This window comes from Tupaia chinensis, unplaced genomic scaffold (assembly GCF_000334495.1).
Source record: "Tupaia chinensis unplaced genomic scaffold, TupChi_1.0 Scaffold143796_1, whole genome shotgun sequence".
NCBI lineage: Eukaryota > Metazoa > Chordata > Mammalia > Scandentia > Tupaiidae > Tupaia > Tupaia belangeri.
In genome coordinates, this window is record NW_006203646.1 from 1,406,587 (window position 1) to 1,431,334 (window position 24,748).

Here is a 24,748-nt window from a genome sequence, read left to right on the forward strand (position 1 = left end):
AACCAGCAGTTGGCATAATGGCTATGTCACTGGACTCCCATGTAGTCAACCACGGTTTGAGTCCCGGACACAGTGGCTTAAACTCATGCTGGGCACGTGTCCAAGATCCTGAGAGGAGAATGGAGAAGAAGGGATTGTGGCATGGCCAGCCCCTCTGGGGGTGATTTCTCACTTTCTGTCTCTCTGTCTCTCTCTGTATTTCTGGCAAGAGTACATGCCCTATAGCAAAAATCTCTCAAAAAAAAAATTGTTAACAAATTGCTGAACCTATCAACAACTCAAAAGAAAACAAAAATGCTTAAATCTGAAAGACAAAGCATAGAAGAAAATCAGTAATTTTTTAAAAAATCATAGAATTCTATTTCACCAGTTCAGTCTCATATAATCTCTCTTTTGTTGAATTTGCAGTGTTACTGTAGTCTGAACTTTCTGTTATCATTCAGCATCATTATAGATATTTCAGAACTTGGCCCTACCATTAAGTTGGCCTTGTTCTTGGTCATTTTTTTGTTCTCTTATTTGCCTTTCTGTCTTTAGTTTTCCTGGTATAGTACTCCCTTCAGAACTTCTCAAAGAGCTGGTCTAGTGTTGGTAAATTCTTTCAGGTTTTGTTTATCCGAAAATGTTTTTATCTTTTCTTCCCATATGAAGGATAATCTTGCTGGATATAGTATTTTTGGTTGAAATTGTTTTTCACTTAACACTTTGAATATACTTTCCCATTCTTTATTTGCTTGCATTGTTTCTGACAAAAGGTCTGATGTTAGCCTGATGGGATATACTTTGAAAGTAACTTGACGTTTTTCTCTAGCTAGTTTTAGTATCTTGTCTCTGTCTGTGGTTTTGGTCAATCTAATTATGATGTGCCTTGGAGAAGATCTTCTTGGGTTGATTCTACGTGGGGTCCTTTGTATTTTCGTATTTCTTTGGTCTGGATATTTGAATGCCTCTTTGGGTTTGAAAAGCTTCCTTCCAGGATTTCATGGACTAGATTATTAATGCCCTGATTAGTTTCTTCATCTTCTGGGATACCAATTATCCCAGATGTTTAGATATCTAATGGTATCTAGTATTATTCATATATTATTCTTATTTTGGGGGGTTATTTTCTGAGTCTTTTTTTTTTTAACTTTTTCTGGGACAAAGGTTTTATCTTCTACATTGGAGATCTGCATGAGATCTAATCTGCTTTTAATACTTTCAAGGGAGGTTTTGATTTCTTGTATTACAGCCTTCATCTCTAGCAGTTCTGTTTGATTCTTTTTTATGGTGTGTATTTCCTATTTTAGATTGTGGAAGAACTTCCTTACCTCCTGGAACTCATTGTCTCTTTTCTCCTGCATTTTCTGGAGTTCGTTGTCTCTCTTCTTTTGCATCTCTGTTAGCTTTGTCACTATGAATATCCTAAATTCTTTATCTGATATTTTCACAAGTTCCATTGTACTGTCTGTGGATGATGAAGGGCTATTCTTTCCCCTTAGGAGAGAGATGTTTTCTTAATTTCCCATAAATTCTTGTGCCTCTGTGGTGGTTTCTGGTCATGTGATGGATTATACATTACTTCCTACCTAGGTTTTCACTGGGGTGGGCCAGAAAGAGAGGTTTGGGGCAGAGGCTTTCCAGTTAAAGGAGCAGGGCTAGACCCACCTCAGATGCACATGGATTCTGGCTTTTTGCCTTAAGGATAGTTCATTAAGGAAAAGTGAAAATACACTCTCCAGGGGTAGGAGCAGCCAAGCAGAGAAAGAGAGTGGCTCAAGGGTGATACTATTGATAGTTGTTTTCAGTGTGAGTGTCTAGAGCATGGATTCTCAACTTTGGCACTGTTGCCATTTTGGTCAGGATTCTTCTTACAAATGGGGCTGTCCTGTAGGATGTTACCAGCATCCCAGGGCTCTCCCCATTATACTTAGCACCACCATTTGTCCTCCCCACCCACCCACCAAGTCATGATCACCAAAAATTCTCAGGACATTGCCAAATGTACTCTGGGAAGTACAATCACCCCTGGTAAAAAAAACAACTAGTTCGGAATTATCATTCTCTCTTGATATTATCAATGGATAAAATAGGAGACCCTCAGAAGCAAAGGCCCCAAAAGATCAAGTTGAGCTTTCCAGAAGAAAGACATCCAGTGTGGAAAGAGTTTTCCAGAAGAAAGAGATCCAGTGCTCCTCACAGCAAACTTTTTTTTTCAGTTTATTTCTTTCTCCCATGAGTGAGAGAGAGAAAGCACACCAAACAGGGCCTTCAGGCTGTAATCCACCCCCAGATTCACTCAGTCCCAAAGTAGGCACAAACATGCCCAGCATGTTCAGGGTGGTCTCCACCTGTAAATCCACACCCTTCCCATGTGGGTCAGCCTCACGGAGCACTGTGTTACTATTGTGCCACCCTCTGGCCCCCCACTGCACGCATTTATCAAGCCCTTGCTGTGTGCCAAGAACTAATTTAGGTGCTTTTTTATATATTTATTCACTCCCTTTCTCCCAAGCACACACACGCCAAGGAATTAATTCACCTAGGGTCATATGTCTCCTGGAATTAACTCTTTGTAACTCAAGGTTAAGCATCTACAGAGCTGAATTCTGTCTGACTCTAGAACCCCTCTTTAACCACTATAGCACAATGTCCCCCCACTAAACCCAACTCTTGCCAAAGACCAAGGGATATAAGAGGGTGAGGAACAGGTGGGTAAAGGGGGTTGTTCACCGAGTCCAAGTATGGGGTGAGCCTGAGGCAGGCAGAAAGCCTATGGTCCCATCAGTGCTATTGGTCTGTGCTCACTGTGGTGCCAGAACCTCTCACACTGCAGCAACTTGAGTCTAATTTAATAAGCCTAGAGTTTGTTCACTCCAACTGTTTTGTTGCTACTTTAAATCTAAAAGGCAACCAGCTAAACAGTATTAAAGCCATTTATTTCTGCAGCTGATATATTGGTTTTCTTTAATTTTGCACAGAAAATGTGTGACTGGCATTTTTTAATTTGACTGCTAAGCAGTATAGCACAGTAGTTAAAATTCAGCAACCCCGAAGGGAAGGTTCTGACTAAAGACAAAGTCTTAGTTTGACTATTGGCTCTTGGATATCTCAGGTTGGTGGGAGGAAAACAGACTGGGATTTGAATCCTGGATTCTTACTGTGTTGCTGATGCTCATTTGTTCTTTCACTTTCAGCAGATGCCTTCCACTCTCTGGTCCTCAGTTCCCCCAACTGGGAAAAGGGAGTTACTGGACGAGATTGGTTGTATTCAAAGTTTGTAATCCTTTCTTTGAACAAAATTTTAAGTGAAACTCTCATATTGGTGTAAAACTGCTCAAGATTAATGCTGGAGGCAGAGCTCTTGGCCTCGACTACTCTTGCATAGGCAACACCCAAAGAAACAAGTATGAGAACTACTGGCCCCAAACACTGCCATGTTATAGGGCCTTTGCACACGGAGTTCCCCTCGCCTACCACTCCCTTCTCCCAGTTCTCTCTGTCTTCAAGCTTTCTGAAATACTACCTCTTCTGAGAGGATTTCCTTTACCTCATTCTCTAATTCCATCCCTTATGTGCCTCAACTCTTTACTTATTGTTTATTAGTTATTTCATGGGCCTTATTAGTAACTATCATATTTATGTTTTCCTTGTGTATCTTAGCCATAATGTAAACTATCTGCTTACATTGTATCCCACCACTAATCTACAACAGCCAAAGCAGTACCTTTGTGCCAATTTCTTTTTAAAAAATCGCCCTTCCTTGAGACACCTTACTATCTATCACTTGCCAGAAATGTGTCATAATAAACCTACAAATCCATAAGCTACAAAATGAGGGATGCTCTGGAAGTGTAGAGTGCATAACACGTGCATGGCAGCTCTATGAGCGCCCACCACAGTGTCTGGCATATAGGGACTGCTTGGTGAACACCTGATAACCAATTATGTGAGGCTTCTCAGTCTGTTCCCAGCAGCCTACCTGAGGCAGAACAGATAGGGCCACAGGACTGATTTCCTCCTCTTCTCTTAAAGGTCATGAAACAAAAGCCATGCTGAACAACAGCGGCCCCAGGTATAAACGCAGCAAGATTGAGCGGCGCATGAACACAGACATCTTCTTCTGTATTGGACTCCTTTTCCTCATGTGCCTCATTGTAGCTATAGGTAAGCAATGTTCTGGAAGGAAACAGCAACACAGTAATCTTCTATTTCTTTGGACAACTTGGTTCACTTTTCTGAGCCTCTGTTTTCTCATACATAAAATAACCCTAAAAATCAAACCTATCCTGGCTACTTGAATGGGAGGCCATGAAATCAAAGTGTGAATAAAAAATCTCTTGAAAGTAGTATGTGCTCTTCAAACATTAGAAATATCATCTATCATTTATTTGTCAAGAAATATTTACTAAATCCAGGCATGGGACGATAACAAGATGAATCAGTAACAGATCTGTCCCTCAAAACTTAAAGTCCAGCTAGGACTTTAAAATCCAGGAAGTCCAAACACATCAACAGAATCAGAAATACAACCAGTATCACTGTATTAGCTTCTGACTGCAACTATTAAAAAAAAAAAAATGAACACACAATGGGCCAGCAGTTGGCATGGTGGTTAAGGAGCCTGATTCCCACATGGCTGACCATGGTTCAAGTCCTGGACCTGACAGCTTACTTTCTCCCTCTCCCTCTCTCTCTTTCTCTGCCTCTCTCTGGTCAAACTGAAGAACTGAAGAACAATAAACTAATAAATCAGTATTTTTAAAAACATGAACACATACCGGGTCAGCAGGTAGCATAGTGGCTAAGGCATTGTATCCCACAAGGCTGACTATGCAGTTCTAATCATGGATTCAGCAGCTTGAAAAATATGCAAGGGACCAACAGATGCTGTGGTGGTTGGGGCACTGGACTCTCACATGACTGACCACAGTTTGCATCCCTTACCTGGTGACTTGCTTTCTCACTTTCCCTTTCTCTCTCTTTGGTAAAATATAAACTAATAATAAATTAAATTTATATTAAAAATAAATTTTAAAAAAGAAAAGGAGGTGTGCACACATGCCTAAAATCCCTGGACAAGAATTCAGGAGAAGGTCATCCCCCTATGGGATGATTTCTCACCTCTCTCTTTGTGTCTCTGTTTCTCTCTCCAGTGAGCACACACATCCTATGGCAAAAAATCTAAGAAAAAAAGAATGCACACTTAGAAGGTCAAAACAACACAAATTTATTCTGTAAATCATTTTCACTGCATTAAGGTGAAGAAATCAACAGGTCTTGGGAACCAGCAGTTAGCGTAATGGCTATGTCGCTGGACTCCCACGTAGTCGACCACGGTTCGCATCCCGGACCCGGTGGCTTAAAACTCACGCCGGGCGTGTGTGTGTGCGTGCCCAAGATCCCGAGAGGAGAATGGAGGAGAAGGGATTGCGGCGTGACCATCCCCTCTGGGGGGTGATTTCTCGCTTTCTGTCTCTATGTCTCTTTCTGTCTATCTGGCAAGTGCATGCGCCCTACAGCAAAAACCTCTCCCAAAAAAAGGAAATCAACAGGTCCAATTCCTTCTGGAAGCTCTATCAAGAGACTCTATACCTCTCTCTTTTAATTTCTAGGGGCTGCCTATATCCCCCTCCTCCATCCTAAAGCATAATACACCAATCTGCCCATATCTCTTTCTTGTCTATAACAGTATCTTCCTCTGCCTCTCTTTTACAAGCACATAAGTACATCACTGACTCCACCTGGAAAATCTAGGATACTCTCCCCATCTTAAGACTTTTTTGGGGGGAGAGGGAGAATTATTTATTTTATTTTATTTATCATCTTTTTTTTAAATTTGCTATGGAGTATGCATAGTCACTAGAGAGAAACAGAAAGAGAGAGAAAGGGAGAAAGCAAGCTGCCAGGTCTGGGATTCAAACTGCAGTTGGCCATGTGGGAGTCCAGTGTCTTAACCACCATGCCATCAGTTGGTCCATAAGATCTATGTCTTAGTCACATGTGCAAAGTCCTTTCTGCCATTTAAGATAGCATATTCACAGGGTCAGTGAATTAAAATGTATCCTGGGGGCTAGGGACATTATTATGGGATATATTATGGGAGCACCAAAGAGAGGTCTTTCTTGAAGAGGTAGTTGCTGTCACTGATTCCCCAGTGGAGTGGAGTAGGCGATCACCAGAAGAGGTATGTGGCAGGGTCAAGTTTTAGAGGCAGGATAGGCAGGTTTGGAGCCATTTAAGCTGATACTCAGAGTATAGGCAAATAGGGGCCCTTGCGAAAGCTCTTACTCACTCTCCCCTTTTATGGCTTAACTAACTATAAGAATAGTTCTCAGGACACTAAAGGAGATCCTCGAAAGAAGTAGGAATAATCAACACATAAGGATCCTGTTCTGAGTCTATAACCCTTTGCCAACCCCAAAGTGAATGGGTAACAATGGTCTTTGCTCTTTACTTTCCTTACTCAGAAACTGTAATCATCACTGTCTTTACAAAGATAGTGCTAAGCCAGCTCAGTGGCCAGGTAGATAAGGCAGCCAGACCCCACATGGCCAAATGTGTGGTTCAAGTCCAGACTCGGTAGCTTAAGAAAAACACTGGCAATGCACATGTGCCCAAAATCCTGAAAGGAGAGAGACATAGGGGAGAAGGGGTAACATAATAGCCATTTCCCATGGTGGAGGGGGTTGCTTTCTACCCTCCCTCTTCTCTCTCTGGTGAGCATACACATTCTCTGGCCAAAAAAATAAATAAAATAAAATAAAAATAGTGTCTGAATGGGTGAGCCACTCCTGGAGCTCAGAGGAGCTTGGATTCCACTACAGTGAAAACAAAGGAAGTTAGTCTTGTGCTGCCTGGGGTTTTTAATTAATAGGTGTGTCTAATAGCACTCCACACAAGGGTGGCTGTGGCTCACAGCTGTAAGGAGAGTTCCTGGAGCCAAGAGGGAAGCAGGCAAACTAGCAAAGTACCTCCATCTTATCTGATGCGCCCTCAGAGACACTGAAGGAACTATTGCCTCTGCACTGAAACAGGTTTTTCGAGACCTGTCAGAGCCAAAAGGGGAAGATATTATTACTAATTCACTGATGAGGATGCTGAGGTTCAGAGATCTCTATAGCAGGTACTGGGGGCACTTCATCTTACATAATCCTCAGATGACAGTGCTATTATTCTATTTGCAGATAAGGAAAAAGAGAGTTCAGTCTGCATCTGGTGCTGTTGCTATGGGCTCTCAAAGCATTCCAGGCTCTGGCATAGCATCTCACATGATATGGGATTTGCTTTTATATGTCTGGCTCCCTAACTTGGTAGAGAACATCTCAAGAACAAGAACTAAGACTGACTCCTTCATAAATTAATAGATGCTGGATAACAGGTCAGATAAACAGGTAAACAGAGAAATAGAGCGGTAGATGGATGGAGGATGCATAGATGGGTACTGAAAGGGGAAGAGGGAAGATAAGGGATAGGTCCGTCAAGATTCCCCAGCCATGAACTTTCCACCATGTAACTAAGAACACAAGTCACATTTTCTCTTTCCAACCCTTTTATAACAGGACTTCATTAAATGTAATAATTCCCATGCTAATCTCCTCTGGTGAAACAGACTCAATGCCTAACAAAGAACTGAAACAGAGTACCTCAAAGATAATTTAAGAACTCAATGAACATAATTCATGCATGTGTGCACACACACACATACAAACACGCACACAGAGAGAGAGAGAGAGAAAGAGCTGTGTTGTATGGAATCAGGATGAGCTCCTCCAAAGTTCAGCCATATTCAAGAATGGGTGAGGGACTAATGTCCATTGACCAACTTTAGAATTGAGCATAGATTCTGCTTCATCTCTGAATTTGCCTCTTCTCAGGCCACAGCCTCTGGAATGGGACCTTTGAAGAACACCCTCCCTTTGACGTGCCAGATGCAGAGGGCCGCTTCCTTCCTCCTGCTCTTGGGGGTTTCTACATGTTTCTCACAGCGATCATCCTGCTCCAGGTAGGAAGCTTTCCTAACTAGGGGTCCAAGGAGACTCGTGGCCAGTACCCCTCTGACTTTACAAAAATAAAGAAAAATTAGTGCTGTCCCAAGAAGGAACTAACTGAACTGAGATAAGGAAATGCCTATCGCTTTATTGTTTTTGAAAGTACAGCTGACTCTTGAACAACTCAGGTTTGAACTGTGTGGGCCCACTTAAACATGGACTTTTTTCAGTAAGTACTATAAATACATTTTCCTATTCCTTATGATTTTCTTAATAACATCTCTTCTCTCTAGCTTACTGTAAGAATACAGTATAGAATACATATGGCATACACAATACATGTTAACAACTGTTTATGTTATCAGTAAGGATCCTGATCAATAGGAAGCTATTGGTAATTAAGTTTGGGGGTAAGTAAAAGTTACACTAAGATTTTCTATTGCATGGGGGTTGATGTTCCTAACTTTTGTGCTGCCGAAGACCAAATGTATTCACATTTGGGGTAACATCAGGACTAGACCTGCCTTGTGAAAGGAACTCTGCCCCACAGATAACAGCCAGAGTTAAATATTATCAGACTTTTCTATTAAAAGTTAGATTACATATGCTTGTCCCTTTGCCAAATATGGAACAGATAAAACATTAATGGTCAAGGAACAAAATCTAGAAAAATAAAGCAGCTACTATGAGCTACAAAGAATTCTCAAGTCCAAGTCTTGAGAGAAAGAGACCGTGAGTTAATGTTTTAGCATTGATTGAGATGAAAAAGGAGAGAATTAGCCTCATATAGAACAATAAATACATACATACATACATACATAGCACCTACAAACTGTAAGGGGAAAAAAAGATGACTAAAATATTTTCCTGTTCCCTAAAAAATAAATCTATGAAAAGACGAAGGAAGTTTTAGTTTTAGTGTGGTGACGCTCTAGCAACATTAGATTTCTTGTTATATTTGAGGGTGCTTAATGGTTCTTTGGTTAGTGAGCCTTTTTCAATTATTCATTCACTCATCTAACAGAGTAAGATTTTTTCACATGTGAATCAGAAGACACTCCTCCTCTGGACAGAATCCTCCAGTGTTCAAAAGCCCTTGCCACAGCTAGCAAGGCCTTAGTGGTCTGATAGCCTGATTACCTCCCTGACCTCGTCTCTTGCCTCTGTCCAGCATCTCACTTTCCCTCCACCCAGAATGACCCTCCCACAGATAACCAAATGACTCATACCTTCATTTCTTCAGGTCTTTGCTCAAGAGTCATGACTTATAAAAAATAAAATAAAATAAATAAAAATTTTTAAAAAATTTTAAATTCCTCCCAGACATCACATGCCCTCTTCATTTCTCTTTATTCTTCTTCATGAGATTTACCACCACCCTATATATATTTATTTGGTTTTTTACTATCACTAAAATGTGAGTCCTTCAAAGCCAATGATTTTGTTCTGTTGACTCCCATTTCCAAGACTTAGAACAGCATCAGACATACCAGCAAGTAGTCAATAAATATTAGGTGTCGAATCAGCAGACAGAAATCAACAATAGATCTGAGTATCTGTAAAGTAGGTGGCAGTGCTTGGTGGAACAGAGATCCAGGAAGACTCAGGAATGATGGATAGAAATGCTACTTCCTTTGGGAACCAGCAGTTAGCGTAATGGCTATGTCGCTGGACGCCTACATAGTCGACCGCGGTTCACGTCCCGGACCTGGTGGCTTAAAACTCATGCCGGGTGCGTGTGCATGCATGCCCAAGATCCCGAGAGGAGAATGGAGGAGAAGGGACTGCGGCGTGACCATCCCCCCTGGGGGGTGATTTCTCGCTTTCTGTCTCTATGTCTCTGTCTGTCTGGCAAGCGCACGTGCCCTATACTAAAAACCTTTCCAAAAAAAAAAAAGAAATTCTACTTCCTTCTAGCTCAGTCATCAACAACCAATAGAGAGTGCCTACCATGTGAAAAAGATTGCTAGATGAAGGAGGTTATCTTTTTCAGATTACCCTAAGAATTCCATGGAAAGTGTGAAGTCATTGAGTTTTCATTTCTCAGAAAAATTCTATCCTGTGAACTGACATTAGCTTTCCATTAAATGTGTTTGCTACCCACTAGTGAGGGTCCCGAGGCAGGGAACTATTTTTCATTATGGTAAGAATTTATCTCCCCTCAGGTGCTGATCCCAATCTCTCTGTACGTGTCCATTGAGCTGGTGAAGCTCGGGCAAGTGTTCTTTCTACACAATGACCTTGACCTGTACGATGAAGATACTGATATATCCATTCAGTGCCGAGCCCTCAACATCACTGAGGACCTGGGCCAGATCCAGTACATCTTCTCTGACAAGACAGGGACTCTGACGGAGAACAAGATGGTGTTTCGGCGCTGCACCATCATGGGCAGCGAGTATTCTCACCAAGAAAATGGTAAGGGCTTTCAGGGACTTCCATTCCTCTTTTCAAAAATAAATGCCCTGCTCTCCTGAGAGAAAAGGAGATAAAAGACATTATCCTGGCTCCCATAAAAAAAAATAAAATAAAATAAATAAAAAACTGTGTGGCAGGATCAGCAGATGGCATAATGGTTAGGTCCCTGGAATCCCACATGGCCAACCATGGTTTGAGTCCTGAACTCAAGGCTTGAAACTCACGCTGGGCATGTGTGTCTGTGTGCTTCAAATCCCAAGAGGAGAATGGAGGAGAATGGACTGGGGTGTGGCCACCCCTCCTGGGGACTGATTTCTCACTTTTGTCTGTCTATCCAGCAAGTGCACATACCTTATAGTAAAAATCTCTCCAAAACAAACAAAAAAAGACTGTGTGGCATTTTGGAAAGTTATTTCCTGGATCCCTATAATTTTCCTCATCACAGATCAGTGCTATTCTTATTACCTGTAAAGTTATTTGCTCACAAAATCTGTGACTCCATATATCGTACCCCTCTGGTTGATCTCTGTACCTTTTACAATGCAGGAATTTTGCCCATCAGGAATGCACTGAGGACATGTTTCAACTGTGTTAATTATGTGCCAGTCATACAGACAAGGTTTAGAATTTCTCAGATCACCATATCTGACAAGTCAGGACAGGTCTAAGCATAGGGATACGGTCAGATTTGACATATCCAGAAAATGTCTTCCATGCTAACTGATTTCTTAGATTTTCACGGAGACCAAATTTTGATTCCGGAGATAATGGCTATAAAATGTGTAGACTGTTATCTTGCATAAACTGAATGAAGATGGCTGATAAAACTGACCTGATTTCCTCAGGGTCACACTAGCTCCCCACTCCCACCCTCTACCCCCGCTCCCACTCAGTAAAATACAGACACACATTCACTTTCTAATGAAGAGAAGAAATTCTCAAGAGAACAGCATTCATTCTTCTGGGTGGGAAGGATAGAGAAAGAGAAAGGAGATATTCTAGGCAGCCCTATTTTCTTTGTGATGGTAATAATTGGGTCATAGGGAAAAGTCAGGATGTGTTTTTGCATGTAAAAATGCATCATGACTTTCCAAACAACCCAATAGTTAACCATTTTGTAGGAGATTCTGATCTCTTCTTTTTATGATAACAGTTACCATTACTAGTACTTAGAATAAGATAACCACTTTAATATATCATTAAGTCTTCAATGCAACCCTCTGAGTTTTGGACTTTTTAAAACACCCTTAATTAAGGAAATAGAGACACAAGTTAAGTCAATGCTCATAAGTCATTGTAACACAGGGTATAGCCAGGATCTGAACCTGGGTGACTTAGTTGCACCCTATTTTCTCCAGTATTCATTGCCAATCTTTCAGAGCAGCATAAGCACTTCTCATGGTCTTATACTCACCCCTAAAAACTAGGATCTCCCCAAACATGGTCCAGCCAAGATATGACTGGGACAATAACAAGACTCCTTTCTTGCAGCCAAGCGACTGGAGACCCCAAAGGAGCTAGACTCAGACAGTGAAGAGTGGACCCAATATCAATGCCTGTCCTTCCCCGTCAGATGGGCCCATGGTCCAGCAACTCTGAGAGGCCAAGGAGGTTCTCAGTCTTTGAGGAGGTGCCAGAGTGCTCGGGTGCCCATCCAGGGTCACTCTCGTCAAAGGTCCATGGGGCGCTGGGAAAGCCCACAGCCTCCTGTGGCCTTTAGCAGCTCCATAGTAAGTCTCTGCCTTTTTCCCTTTGAATTGCAAGTGTCCTGTGGTGGGAAGAGATGGGAGAAGGTTTGGGATGTAAAAGAGAAGACTATATGGACCCTGAAGAGCTTTCAAAACCGTGGCCCTTGGCCTCACATATAGAGATAGTCCTCACATTGTATGGGTGTATATGATTCTTAATTTGAAATATGCAATGTTTAGAAATTGACAGATGTCACATAAATGTATATATTCCTGGCTTCTCCTTTAAATAGGGAATTGGAAACATTTTGCATGATTAGTCAGCATTTCCTCATGGCACAAATGGCTTGAGTTAAGAGGTCAGACCACTTAGATGGGACAAGCGATCCTCAGCTCATGACAGCTTCCCCTTTTCTGTTTATTCCCATCACTGAGCTGAGAGCCAGTGGCATGCTCATTAGGCATGCTTTTCCAATTATACAGTTCAGAGAAAGAGATATTTGTTATGCCCATGTTTCTGTAAAGTGGGGAGGGGGGATAAGGCTTGTGCATTTGAAAAATATGGGAGAATGTATTTTTTGGTGATTACCAAAAATAAGTTTTAGGTCCAGCCATGACACAAGCAGTAGAACACTAGTGTGTGAGGATGAGGCCATATGGGACAGAACGAGGGATACCTATGTCCAAAGTACCCAGTCTGCTTCATTCCCTTAGGTTAACTTCCTGGTCTCATAGGCATGCGAGTTTGCAACTTTGTTCTGGGGCTTTCTGCATATGATACCTTCACATTTAATCTATTAGGACAGGCATCAATAAAGATCCAGATAGCAGATGAAGAAACTGAGTTTATATCCCAAGATTACACAGCATTCTCTAGAAATCAAGGCCAGGTCTAGGGCCTTCTGACTCCTGTTCTAGTCTTCTGTTCACATAAAAACAAGCCATCCTATAGCTAGTGGCTAAGGAAGCTAGATCCCACATGGCCAACCCTGGTTCAAATCTCTACCCCAGGGGCTTGACAAACATGCTGGGCACCTGAATGTGCCTGCACAAAATCCTGACAGAATGGAGAAATAGAAGAGAAGGGATTCCAGCATCACCACAACCTATTGAACAAGGCTTTTTCTCTCCCTCTCTCCTTTTTCTTTCTTATTGGCAAGCACATGAATATTCTGTCAATCTAAAAAAAAAGAATTATATTAAAAAATTGTTTGGATCTTATGTGCTCATAGAAAGGGCCAAATAGACCCCCAGTTATCTTCAACAAGAGACACTAACATTATTCTATTAATAGTTATTAATTATCATTAATCATTCATTGTTATTCTAGTATCAGAATATTACTATTTTTCTCATATTAGAAAATTCCATTTGTTTAAATGATCCTTTTGGCCAGTTTTCTTCCAGTTTGTATTACCCATTTACACACACACACACACACACACACACACACACAAGTATATGTATTTAACTGTTTTTTTTTGGCAGTCATGGTACATATCAGTAGTAGGTTCCAGATTTTTTTCACCCTAATATGATATTAAATACATTTGCCATAAAATTAAATACTATCTAGTATTCACAACCCAGGACTGAGTTTTCTGACTGTGACAAAGGAAATACTCTGTCAGTCTGTGCTCTGGGTTTTTACTCATTTAACCCTGAGTGAGCACAGAGCTGGGTTAACGCTCGTGTTATTGTTATGCACAGAAATGCAACATGAGCAAGGATAAGACAAGAAACTAGTGTTAAGATATATGATCCTCATTAACATACAAGAGAAATGATCCACAGATGCCTTTGGGAAGGTTTTTGTTTTCTTTTTTTTCTTTATTTCCCCAAGTAATATAACAAGATAAGCATAATGTCATCAACTATTTTTCTTCTTTAATTCTGACCCTCTAAATGGAATGCTCCTCTCCCAGCCTTATATCTGTTTAAAGATTTGTAAGACAAATTTAATGAATTCTCAGTAGCACAGATTCCATGTGTTTTTTTGGCACCTTCCAATTCTAGGTACAACAGGCATTCCATGAGCCTGAGAACGTCTCGCCCAGGGTGAAAGGGAGAGAAAACGGAAGCTTTCCTATGTGGATTTCAGTTGGGGCACACCAATTTACTGCCCCTTGACCACCTAAAAAATCTCAGGAGCCCAAGACACTGCATCCCTGAATAACCAGTATAACTTGTATGTAGGCCCATAAGCTGATGAGTCAGTGAAGGGAACACACTAACCCCTGAACACACTAGATCCTGGAAGTCATTGTTCTACCTGGCTGGCAGTGTCAAAGGCAAGTTCTAAGTTCATTCAGGAACAATAAGGAAATTGACACAATTCTTGTTACCTAGATAGGTGGGGGTGATGATGTGCTCTTTTTATGAAAAGCAGTAATACTATGCTATCAGGTCTTGATAATATGGGGTTAGTGAGACAATAGCCTCTGTGGGTATTATTAGGGAGGGTCTTTGACCAAGAGACTGGAAATGTAGGTCTTGGCTCTAGCTCTGCTATTGACTGCCTGGGTAGCCTTAAGCAGCATGTTAACCCTCTTCCTATCCTCTTTCGTGGCCATAAAATACTTTAGTCACAATCCTCACCAACCAGTCCTAAAAGTCAAACACCACAATGTTGCTGACCTGCAAGATCCTTTTCAATTCTCCATTAGGCATGCTTGGGTTTCACTGCTCCAGGTTTTCATCTGTGTTCTGCCAGGCATTAGCTTTGTGACTGGTCAAATCACTGAACTAGAAGCCTCAATTTCCTCATTGTTAAAGGAAAAAAATATGATGAAGATAACATAGAAGATGTGGAAGTCCTGCAGTGTGAGGAGAAAAGGAGATAAAGCAGGAGAGAGAAAGGGAACATGACAACTCATTCTCTATAAGTCCCATGACAGTTATTTGTTTTGTTTGTTTGTGACAATTTTATTTTTTGATATTCTTCTGAGTCCTTGAAATAAATTTCATTTTATTAAAAAAAATGTGTTTTAGACACATGAATAACTAAAAGAAGTTTTAATGATCTTCCTAGAGAGAAGCTGTCTGCCTCAGATAAATGTTTACATATCTATGTCACAGAGGAGATACAGGCAGTTTTCATTAAACACGATGGGTTAGCTCTCTCTCCTGAGATTCTAGTCTATTTGGCCTGGGGTAGGGCCTGAGCATATGTATTGTTAGTTCTGATGATTCTAATAAGCAGTCAAGATTGAGAACCTCTCGAAACTGGCCATCATCATACCAGAAAACAGTCTTTACTTGGCTCAAATACCTACATGGCTTTGGAAGTGTTGACTGGGGAGATGATCTGTACTGCCTTAAAGGCGCTCATGCTAACCTGTATATGATCTCTGTAGTCAGATCCTTAAAGTGTATCCCACAGACATTCTGCACCAACCCTGGTGGTTCTCCTGGTGCTCACCCCTCACCCATCTTCGGCAGGCTCTCTGAGCTTGCCCCTCATCTTCCTGCCTTCTGCACCCTCCTCCATCTGCCCATCTGGCATCTGCTCTGGTCTTATAAGCTCCTGAAACCAACAGTTCTTTACCAATGCTTTGTGAGTTTGGTCAGAATTTGCCTCGAAATCCTCTAGAATACCAGGTTATGGCAGAACATTCTACCACTTTCCAAAGAAGCAGGTTGTTGGTTTCCTGGTCTTTTGCTCTAAAACAAGAATCAACAATAACAACAGCAACAAAAGCTGAGGCCTTTTTTTCCCTTTTACTATAAAAAGAAAAAAAAAAAAAAAAAAAACAAGGAAGCGTCAGTGACTACTGCCTAATTGCCTGCTATAAACTCCATGGTTTTTCAGGTGGGGATAAAATACTTATGAAAAGGCTAGTTCTGAGCCAATGTTTAATAGCCTGGCAGATGGAAAATGAAATGTCTTCTTCCCTCTGATCTGTAAGTAGCCAAGATTTGAGCAGAGTCTTTGCTAAGAAGTGCCACTTGCAGAATGCTTTTCAGAATCATCAGACCAAGGATTATGTTCCTAATCACAGAATGTGTATTAAGACCAGCAGGGCTCTCCTAACTTCACCATCCCTCACTCCTGTGGGCATGCCTCACCCTTCCAGAAACAATGCAATAGGGAGGAGTGAAGGAGGTTCCACTGGCCCTCTATCTTCTCTCCTTTATCTTAGCCTCCCTTTCTTTTTTTGGAAAAAATTTGTGCAGCATTCCCAGTCTGCTCCAGATTGGTGGGACAGCCCACATACACACACTCCACCATAAGGTTAGATAAGAGTACTGATTTAATCATACAAGAACACAAAATCTCTCTGGAAGTAATGTGATCACACAGGGCAGGAATAGGTGAAGTTTATCTCCACGCTTACTTTGGCCACCAGGATCCCAAGTAGGGGAGGTGTGACAGCTACAGTGACATTATTCACAAGAGATAAGTTTGGCAAGATCTGGAAAACTCCTATCTTGTTTGACACTGAGTTGTTTCCCTTGGGCTTGTCATCAGAAAGAACCAACTCTGCAGAAATAATAATGTAGTTTACTTCTAAACACAAATATGTATGACTAGGCCCAGATAAGAGGCAATTATTCCTTTTCTGGAGGGGGGATTGGATGCAGGGTTTCTTTTTATTTAGTTTTGAGAGTGAGAAACAAGGTTTGGAATTTAGTAAAAATAGTTTTTTCATTGATCAGGCCCAAAAAGGCAGGATATCTGGAAGTGGAAGGTGGAACTTGTAGGCCATAGGTGGGTTTTACAGTTCTTAGGTTGGTGATCAGAAAGGAAGGTCTGTGTTTCAGGAAAGCATCAGCAAAGACTATACTTTAACAGAGATACGGGGGCTTGTATACCCAAGGACAAGATGGAGGGACAGTCTTGTTATCAATGAGTCAAATGGTCTGTTAATGCTTATGGGCATGACTCATCAATAACAAATATATTGTGCCTGGGACAGGAGTCCTGTTATCAACTAGGTCAAAATATATGTTAATGTTTGTGGGCATGACTCACCTCATGGAGAAAGAAAAATCAGACTCCTGTCCTCTGGCTTATGTTCCCTTTGGGGAAGGCCTACCCTAACAATCATTGTGTTTCTATTTAAGTAACACTGGGCATTTCCAGTTCTTTATTGAATCTAATATCACCAAGGCCACAACCTCAGCCAAGACAAAAATTACCGCCCTGAACAATGTTTCAGCCTCCAGTTCCCCAGCAACCTAGAAATTCTGTTTCTAGAATAGTAATTCAACTACAAGGTTAAGTATTCAAAATGAACCAAAGAACAGTTGAAAGTTAAACATCCCCCCTTCTGCTCCCCTTCTCCACAGAGACAACCACCAGTAGCAGTTTCTTGTATGTCCATACCAGAGATGTTTCACCTCACAGAAATCTATAAGTGTGGCAGACACAAGAACACACCCTTTACTACATATGGCAGTATACATGCATACTGTTTTAGGCTTTTTTTTTTTTAATAGAATGAATTTTGGAGAGTATTTCCTAGGGGTAGACAGACAGGTAGATATTCAATGGTCCCACCACAGTCTCTTCTCCTCCATTGTCCTTTCAGTATTTGGGGCTAGCATGCACACATACCCAGCATGATTTTCAAACTGCCAGGTCCAGGACTTGAACCCCACAGCTGGCCATGTGGGATCTAGCAATTTAACTACCACACCACCTGCTGGCCCTATCTCATCTTTTTTAATGGTTATTAGATTTTGCTGGATGGTTGAGCCAGAATCTGTTTATATGTAAGTTTCTTATAGTATCAATCTTTATAACGTAATTGCTAAATTGGGAGTATATGTATTTTTTTATTTTGATTCATTCTTCCCAAGAGGTTGTACCAGTTGAGTCACTCACCAACAACAAACAATAAGGTCTGCTTTCTCCAACCTCTGCCAATTTTATGCATGTTCAGTGTCTACATTTCTTTAGAATAAATTTCATTTATTCAGTCAGTCAACAAATGTTCAGTAACCATTTACTCTATGGCATATACTGTGCTAGGTACAGGGGATACAAAGTCCAATGGGGCATTGCCTCCACTTTCAGAAGCTTCCAGCCCAAGGAAGGTGTAAGAACACCAGTGACTGCAGAACAATGCTATCCATCCTGGGACACATGGGTATGAAGGGTTATAAGAGTCCAGAAGAAAGGAAGCTATTGGATTGTCAGGAAAGTCATAATATATTTTTCTATGCAAAAATGCATCATGACTTTCCTGACAACCTAAACATCATACTGTGGCATCAGGGAGGCTTCCTGGAAAGGTTAACACCTGAGCTGAATTCTGAGACAAGATTGAAGGTTAGCAGACGAATGAAAAGACCACCAAGAGGGTAGAAAGTGCTCAGGAGAGACCATCTGTGAGAGGTGGAGAACTGGGGTTCTTTGGAGTACCTGAAGTGAAAGGTACAAACTGCAGAGAGGTGAAGGAGGGTATGGAGACCCAAGAGGAACCACACCACAAAGGGTTTTCTTCTAGGGCTTAGGTGCCAGCGTTCCTGTTTACATTTCCACCACTGATTCCGTGGATTGCTCCAGCAACAAACTACAGACCCAATCACCAGTGTGAACTTGAATAAGTTATGGTTAAAACTGAGGAGAACAGTAGAGTGGAGTATGGCCTTCTTTTCCCTGCCTCCCATGTAGAAACACAGTCCATCCAGATGAGAAATGGAAGCAATAGAGAGGTGGTATAGCATAGACCCTTGCTACTCAAACTGTGGTTCTCGAACCAGCACCTGGAAACTTGTCAGAAACCCATATGCTCAGGCCTCACTCCAGACCTGCTGAATTGAAATCTGCATTTTAAGAAGATTCCCAGATGATTCATGTGTTCATTAAAGGTTGGAAAGTACTGTCATAGTGTTTAAGGATTCAGGCTTTGGCATCAAACTGAAATGGACTGAAGTCCAGCAAATTATTGGGACTTATGATCTTGGACATATTATTTAACTTCAATGAGCCTCATCTGCCTGATAATTAAAATGGAATAATGATAGTAACTACATCAGTGCTGTTATGATGACTGGATGATATATACAAAAGCACTCAGCAAAGTGCTTGACTTTGCTATATGGTTTCAATAAATAAAATCCAGTGATATAATAATTTTAGAACCCTTAAGGGTATTGCTCAGAGATCACCTTCCACAAAAGGGTTTGTACGAGTTTTAGGAGTTTTGCAATAGACACAAATCCAACCAGTGAGGTACCTGGCTGCCAAAAAGCTCTTATTTGAAAAGCACATGACACCACAAGTTATATATCTTTCCCTTCAGAGAAACAGACTGGCCAAAGGACAGGTAGTGGGCAGGGGCACTATGTTCTAAGTGCTCTGTGCCAAGTTCCTCAGTGTTAATGGACCATACAAGAAACCAGTGGACTGGACCAAAAGGACTATGAAGGACCTTTCCCTGAAAATACAGGTGTGTGGTGACTACAGGTTAACTGGCACCTGCCCCTGATGCCTGCAGGCTGGGCCTGTTACCAATGCCAGAGAGAGGTAGGCCCTTTGCAAAGGAGACTTCTTTTTAATGCACTATCTTATTGGGCAATGATTTATAAAAGACAGTTTTAACAAAGAGACACCAAAAGTTAACCAGTGATAAGGTAATATGGTATCCTAAAAAGAAAAAATCAGTCAACAAATGTTTTGAGTATCTGCAATCAGCCAGGCACTGGGGACATATCAGAGATAGTCTCTGCCCTCACCACACCTACAGACTAGAGGGTAAATAGACATGGAATAAATAACAGTTTAGTCACTTTCATGTAAATACATAATTCACAGCTGGAAGAGGCCAGAAGCCAGGTGGTATGAAAACTGTCCTAGTTCTGACTCTGAATCAATGCATGATCTTAAGCAGTTCACTCCCCACCAACCTCACTCCACAACCACACTAGGTTTTTATTATTAGAAAAATAGGGCATTTTATGGTTCCAAGCTTGTTTCCCAACTTTAGATATCTTTAGTAAGGATTAAAAGTGTTCCGTTAAGAGAGAGAGAGAGAGAACCAGCCTCCAACAGGGTATATTTTTTATTGGGGGGGGAGGGTTTGTTTTGTTTTGTTTTGTTTTGTTTTGTTTTTTGCTATAGGGCACGTGTGCTCGCCAGGAAGATAGAGAGAGACAGAGAGACAGAAAGCAAGAAATCACCCCCCGGGGGGATGGCCACGCTGCAATCCCTTCTCTTCATTCTCCTCTTGGGATCTTGGGCACGCACGCACACGCGCCTGGCATGAGTTTAAGCCACTGGGTCCGGGACACGAACCACGGTCGACTACATGGGAGTCCAGCTACATAGCCATTACACTAACTGCTGATCCCTCCAACAGGGTCTTGATGCTGAAATCTACTTTCAGCTTTAGTCAGCCCCAGATCAATGGACACCTGAGTATGCCAGGGAGGTGCTGGATGCAAACCTGGAAACTTCCCATGTGGGTCAGCCTCACAGAACATCACATCTTAGCCCTGCACCATCATTCAGCCCCTGACCCTCCTCCTCAGTCTTTACCCTGCATGAATCAGTCAAGATTTCTTTGGCCTTTTTTTTTTTTTTTTTTTGAGAGAGAGAGAGAGAGATTTTTGCTTTAGGGTATGTACACTCACCAGAGACAGAAAGCAAGAAATCACCCCCCAGGGGAAATGGGTACACCACAATCCCTTCTCCTCCATTTTTCTCTCAGGATCTTGGGCATGCACTCACATGTGCCCAATGTGAGGTTTAAGCCATCAGGTCCAGGACTCAAACTGTAGTTGACTACATGGGAGTCCAGTGATATAACCATTATGCCATATGCTGGTCCCTGACTCAATCTATCTTTTTAAACCACTGACTCTATTCTAAACTTTAATTTAGTTGTTAACTTTAAACACTGATAAAAATGGTCTTATGTTGAAACTCCTTTGCAGAATGACTTTTACATACTTAACTACTGAGAGCTGGTGCTTCGTTCTCCTGCTTCAAATAAACCTGTAGTTAAAGCTCTAGATGATAAAACCTTATAGAAAACTCAGTCTCTACTCTGAGACTCTTACCTTCTGTCTAGAGAAATTAAATATGAACATAAGAAAAGTGATTTTTAAATGTAAGTCAGGTCAAGATGGCAACAGGAAGGTAGGAAAAGCCAGATGCTGCTGCTGCTGCTACTGCTGCTTCCACCACCACCTCCACTCCAGAGCCTAGGTGAAGCTGTCTTGGCATGTGACTCTGGGAGGAAAGTGGTGGAGCTAGGACTGGAGAAAATAAAGAGATGAGATGAGATGAGATGAGATGAGATGAGATGAGATGAGATGAGATGAGATGAGATGAAATGAGATGATGAAGTGAAATGAGATGAGGTGAGATGACATGACATGAGATAAGAGGTCTACATTTAGTGAATTCCAAAGAAATAGACCAATTGGCAACTTCTGCAAAGATGTGAAAAATTGGAATTCCTTATCAGAGATATACCAGAGAGCAAAAGAAGGAAGGAAGGAAACAGGTTATATATCTTCTCTGCTTTAGCTTGAAAAGTTAAGAGATTTGGCAAACTAGACCAGCACCAAAGCATTTCACTAGGTATAACAGTTACCACTCTTTACATAGCGTAGGACTTGCCTCACAGCTCCCACCATGTCGTCTACCATGGCCCTCTACTCTCATTCACCTTATAGTCTTAACTCCATGGACATTCTGAATTCAAGAACCTACTATTGGGGATCAGAAAAAAAGAGAATTCATTGCATGCTGGATAAGACCTCAATCATATGTGGGACTTCTCATGGTTACTGAAGTCCAAGTAGGATTTTTGTAGACAACAAAGTGTGAACAGAGGCTCAGAAGTGTAGTACACATACAGGAAGCAGCAAACAGATCACTAGACTGGGCCGAGGGTCTGCGCCAAGAAGTGGAGGGGGTGAAGAGTAGGGATGCAATCTTGGAAAGAATTAGGGTTACATAAAAATGGATTGTGTTAACAACAGAGATATCCTAAAGTTTTGTGAAGTCAAGAGTACCAAGAGGAAAACAGCGTTTTAGGAAGATTGCATAGATAAAGGGTTAGAAACAAAAGAGCTGAGAGGCAGCAACATCAGTTTAGAAGCCGGAATAGAAATCGGATTTGAACACAGCTAAAAGCAGCAGTCTTAGGAAACTATATCATCCTGTCTCCAAGGCATACATAAAGTTTGCAGGAGGGAGCCTTCCTTCCCAGTCCCTGCAATAAAGACACTCAAGACTTTCTCTTCCAGGAAAAAGATGTGACTCCAGATAAAAACCTACTAACCAAGGTTCAAAATGCTGCATTATGGCTAGAGACCTTGTCAGACACCAGACCAACCAAGCCTTCTCTCTCCACCACCTCCTCCATTGCTGACTTCTTTCTTGCCCTGACCATCTGCAACTCCGTCATGGTGTCCACCACCACTGAGCCCAGAGAGAGGGTAAGAACTAGTTAGTGATGGCTGGGGCTAGGAGACCAGGGAGGTAGGGAAGTAGAAGATGGGGTATGGCCAAGGGGAGAGATCTTGATTAGGGTGACATGACACTTGAGTCCTAGCCATAGCATCACTATTTCATCACTGTAAGATCTTGAAGAGGTCCCTGACCCCTTCTGGGTATGCTTCCTCAAATTTTTAAACAAAAGAGGAAATGTTATATATAAGCTCTCTGTATAGCTTTACAATTTTATCTTTGTCTATAGGATAGATATTAGGAGTTAATATTTACTGAGCATTCCATGCCAAACACTTTACCTGCATTATCATTTAATCTGCATAACTCAATAATTCTATGAGGTATGTCCTTGGGTTTATCAAGTAAAGAAATGGTGCCTCAGTGAACTTGAGTAACTTAAGGAAGGGTGTGTAGTTAATACATGGCAGAACCATCTGTATGACTCCATCATGGCATCATGGCTCCTGATAATATTATATTAAAGTCATCTGTGCTTTTATACCAGGGGTTAAAAAATAATTGATATTTTGTATAATGTTCTTCCTATGGAAATTATACAGCCAGGTAGTTATTTATGTAAGTTATATGTTAAAATCTACCTGTCTTCAATTTTTTCACAAAATTTCAACCAAGCTACCTGAGAGTTACTGATGAGAATAAGTAGGTGGTATAATCTGTGGCTATGAAACCTCTCCTTATCATGCCCAGTTCCCAAACCACCCTGAAAAGTCACCAAGACATCAGAAGTCTTCAGAGATCTTTGGGAGGCAACAAGCACTACATGAAAAATTAGCTCTACTTTTGAGAAGCAAAGAAGTACCACACACTGAGAACAGCACCCAACTCTTGATTTTCAAGTTAATGAGAGGGCAAATATCTCAAGAGCCTAATCTCTGGAGTTAGACTGACCTTGATTTGAGTCCTAGCTCTACTACCTAAATACTCACTGAGTGATCATGGCCAATTTATTCAACCTCTTTGCATTTCAGTTTCCTCATCCATAAATCGAGGTGATGATAGTATCTCATTGAGTTGCTGGGAGGATGAAATGAGATTCTACACACAAAGATAAAACAGATAAGCTTAGGGTATGGGTTCAGGGAATGTGGGATCTTATTATGGGTATCTGATTTTGTCTCCTTTTCTTTCTTTTGTCCATGATAAAGAATGGCATGAGCAAAATACAGAGGAAAACTATCATTGTCAACTCCTAAAACAACAGGGCTAGAAAGAAACATCTGCCCTAATCCTCTCATTTTATGGGTGGATTAACTGAGGCCTATAGAAAAGAAGAGACTTCTTATGATTACAGAAGTCCTAAATAACTCACTTATTACAAAATTACCTTCATATTCATGTAGCTTGATATTATTTCCAACTTTGAGAGTAATGTTCTGCTTTCCTCTTTTGACCACAAGGTCACCATTCCACCCTCAACCAAGGCTCTGGGGACCTCCCTAGAGAAGATCCAGCAGCTCTTCCAGAGGCTGAAGCTATCAAGCCTCAGCCAGTCATTCTCATCCACTGCACCCTCTGACACAGACCTGGGGGAGAGCTTGGGGGCCAATGTGCCCACCACAGACTCAGATGAGAAAGATGATGTGTCTGTGTGCAGTGGAGGCTACTCCACTGATGGTGGCTACAGGAGCAGCACGTCGGACCAGGGTGACATCCTGGGGTCTAGGTCAGGTGCCTCCTTGGAGGAGGTGTTGGAAGCTCCATCTCTAGGCCTGGCCAAGCCCGAGCTCTGTTATGAGGCAGAGAGCCCTGACGAGGCAGCGCTGGTGCATGCTGCCCATGCCTACAGCTTCACACTGGTGTCCCGGACACCTGAGCAAGTGACTGTGCGCCTGCCCCAGGGTACCTGCCTCACCTTTGACCTCCTCTGCACCCTGGGCTTCGACTCCATCAGGAAGAGAATGTCTGTGGTTGTGAGGCACCCACTGACCAGTGAGATCATCATCTACACTAAGGGCGCTGACTCAGTCATCATGGACCTACTAGAAGACCCAGCCTGTGGTGAGTCCTCTCTTTTCAGGCCTCCAGGAACAGAAGGCTCTACAGTTTAAGAGGCAGTGTGGGTAGTAATGAAAAGTTCAAATTATAGTGGCGCCTGGTCCAGTTGGTCCCAACTGGAACACAAGACTAAAAGGTGCTCTCCTCAAAGCGAGAGCATTAGAATACACCACCACACTGTACATCTTCTTGACCTGGATAATCACAGTGCTCAGTAGCACAGTGAAGACTATACAGTCTTA

At 41.7% G+C, this 24,748-nt stretch overlaps 1 protein-coding gene across 1 annotated transcript in view; it reads left to right on the forward strand.

Moving 5' to 3' along the window:
• The window catches only part of ATP10B (ATPase phospholipid transporting 10B (putative)), a 132,699-nt gene that overhangs the window by 55,439 nt on the left and 52,512 nt on the right, over positions 1 to 24,748 (forward strand). The window contains exons 6-11 of the mRNA XM_027766957.1: positions 4,015 to 4,146; positions 7,857 to 7,984; positions 10,136 to 10,388; positions 11,880 to 12,118; positions 22,286 to 22,477; positions 23,909 to 24,509. Of these exons, the coding sequence (XP_027622758.1) occupies positions 4,015 to 4,146; positions 7,857 to 7,984; positions 10,136 to 10,388; positions 11,880 to 12,118; positions 22,286 to 22,477; positions 23,909 to 24,509 (1,545 nt within the window). The remainder of the gene's footprint in view (positions 1 to 4,014; positions 4,147 to 7,856; positions 7,985 to 10,135; positions 10,389 to 11,879; positions 12,119 to 22,285; positions 22,478 to 23,908; positions 24,510 to 24,748) is intronic.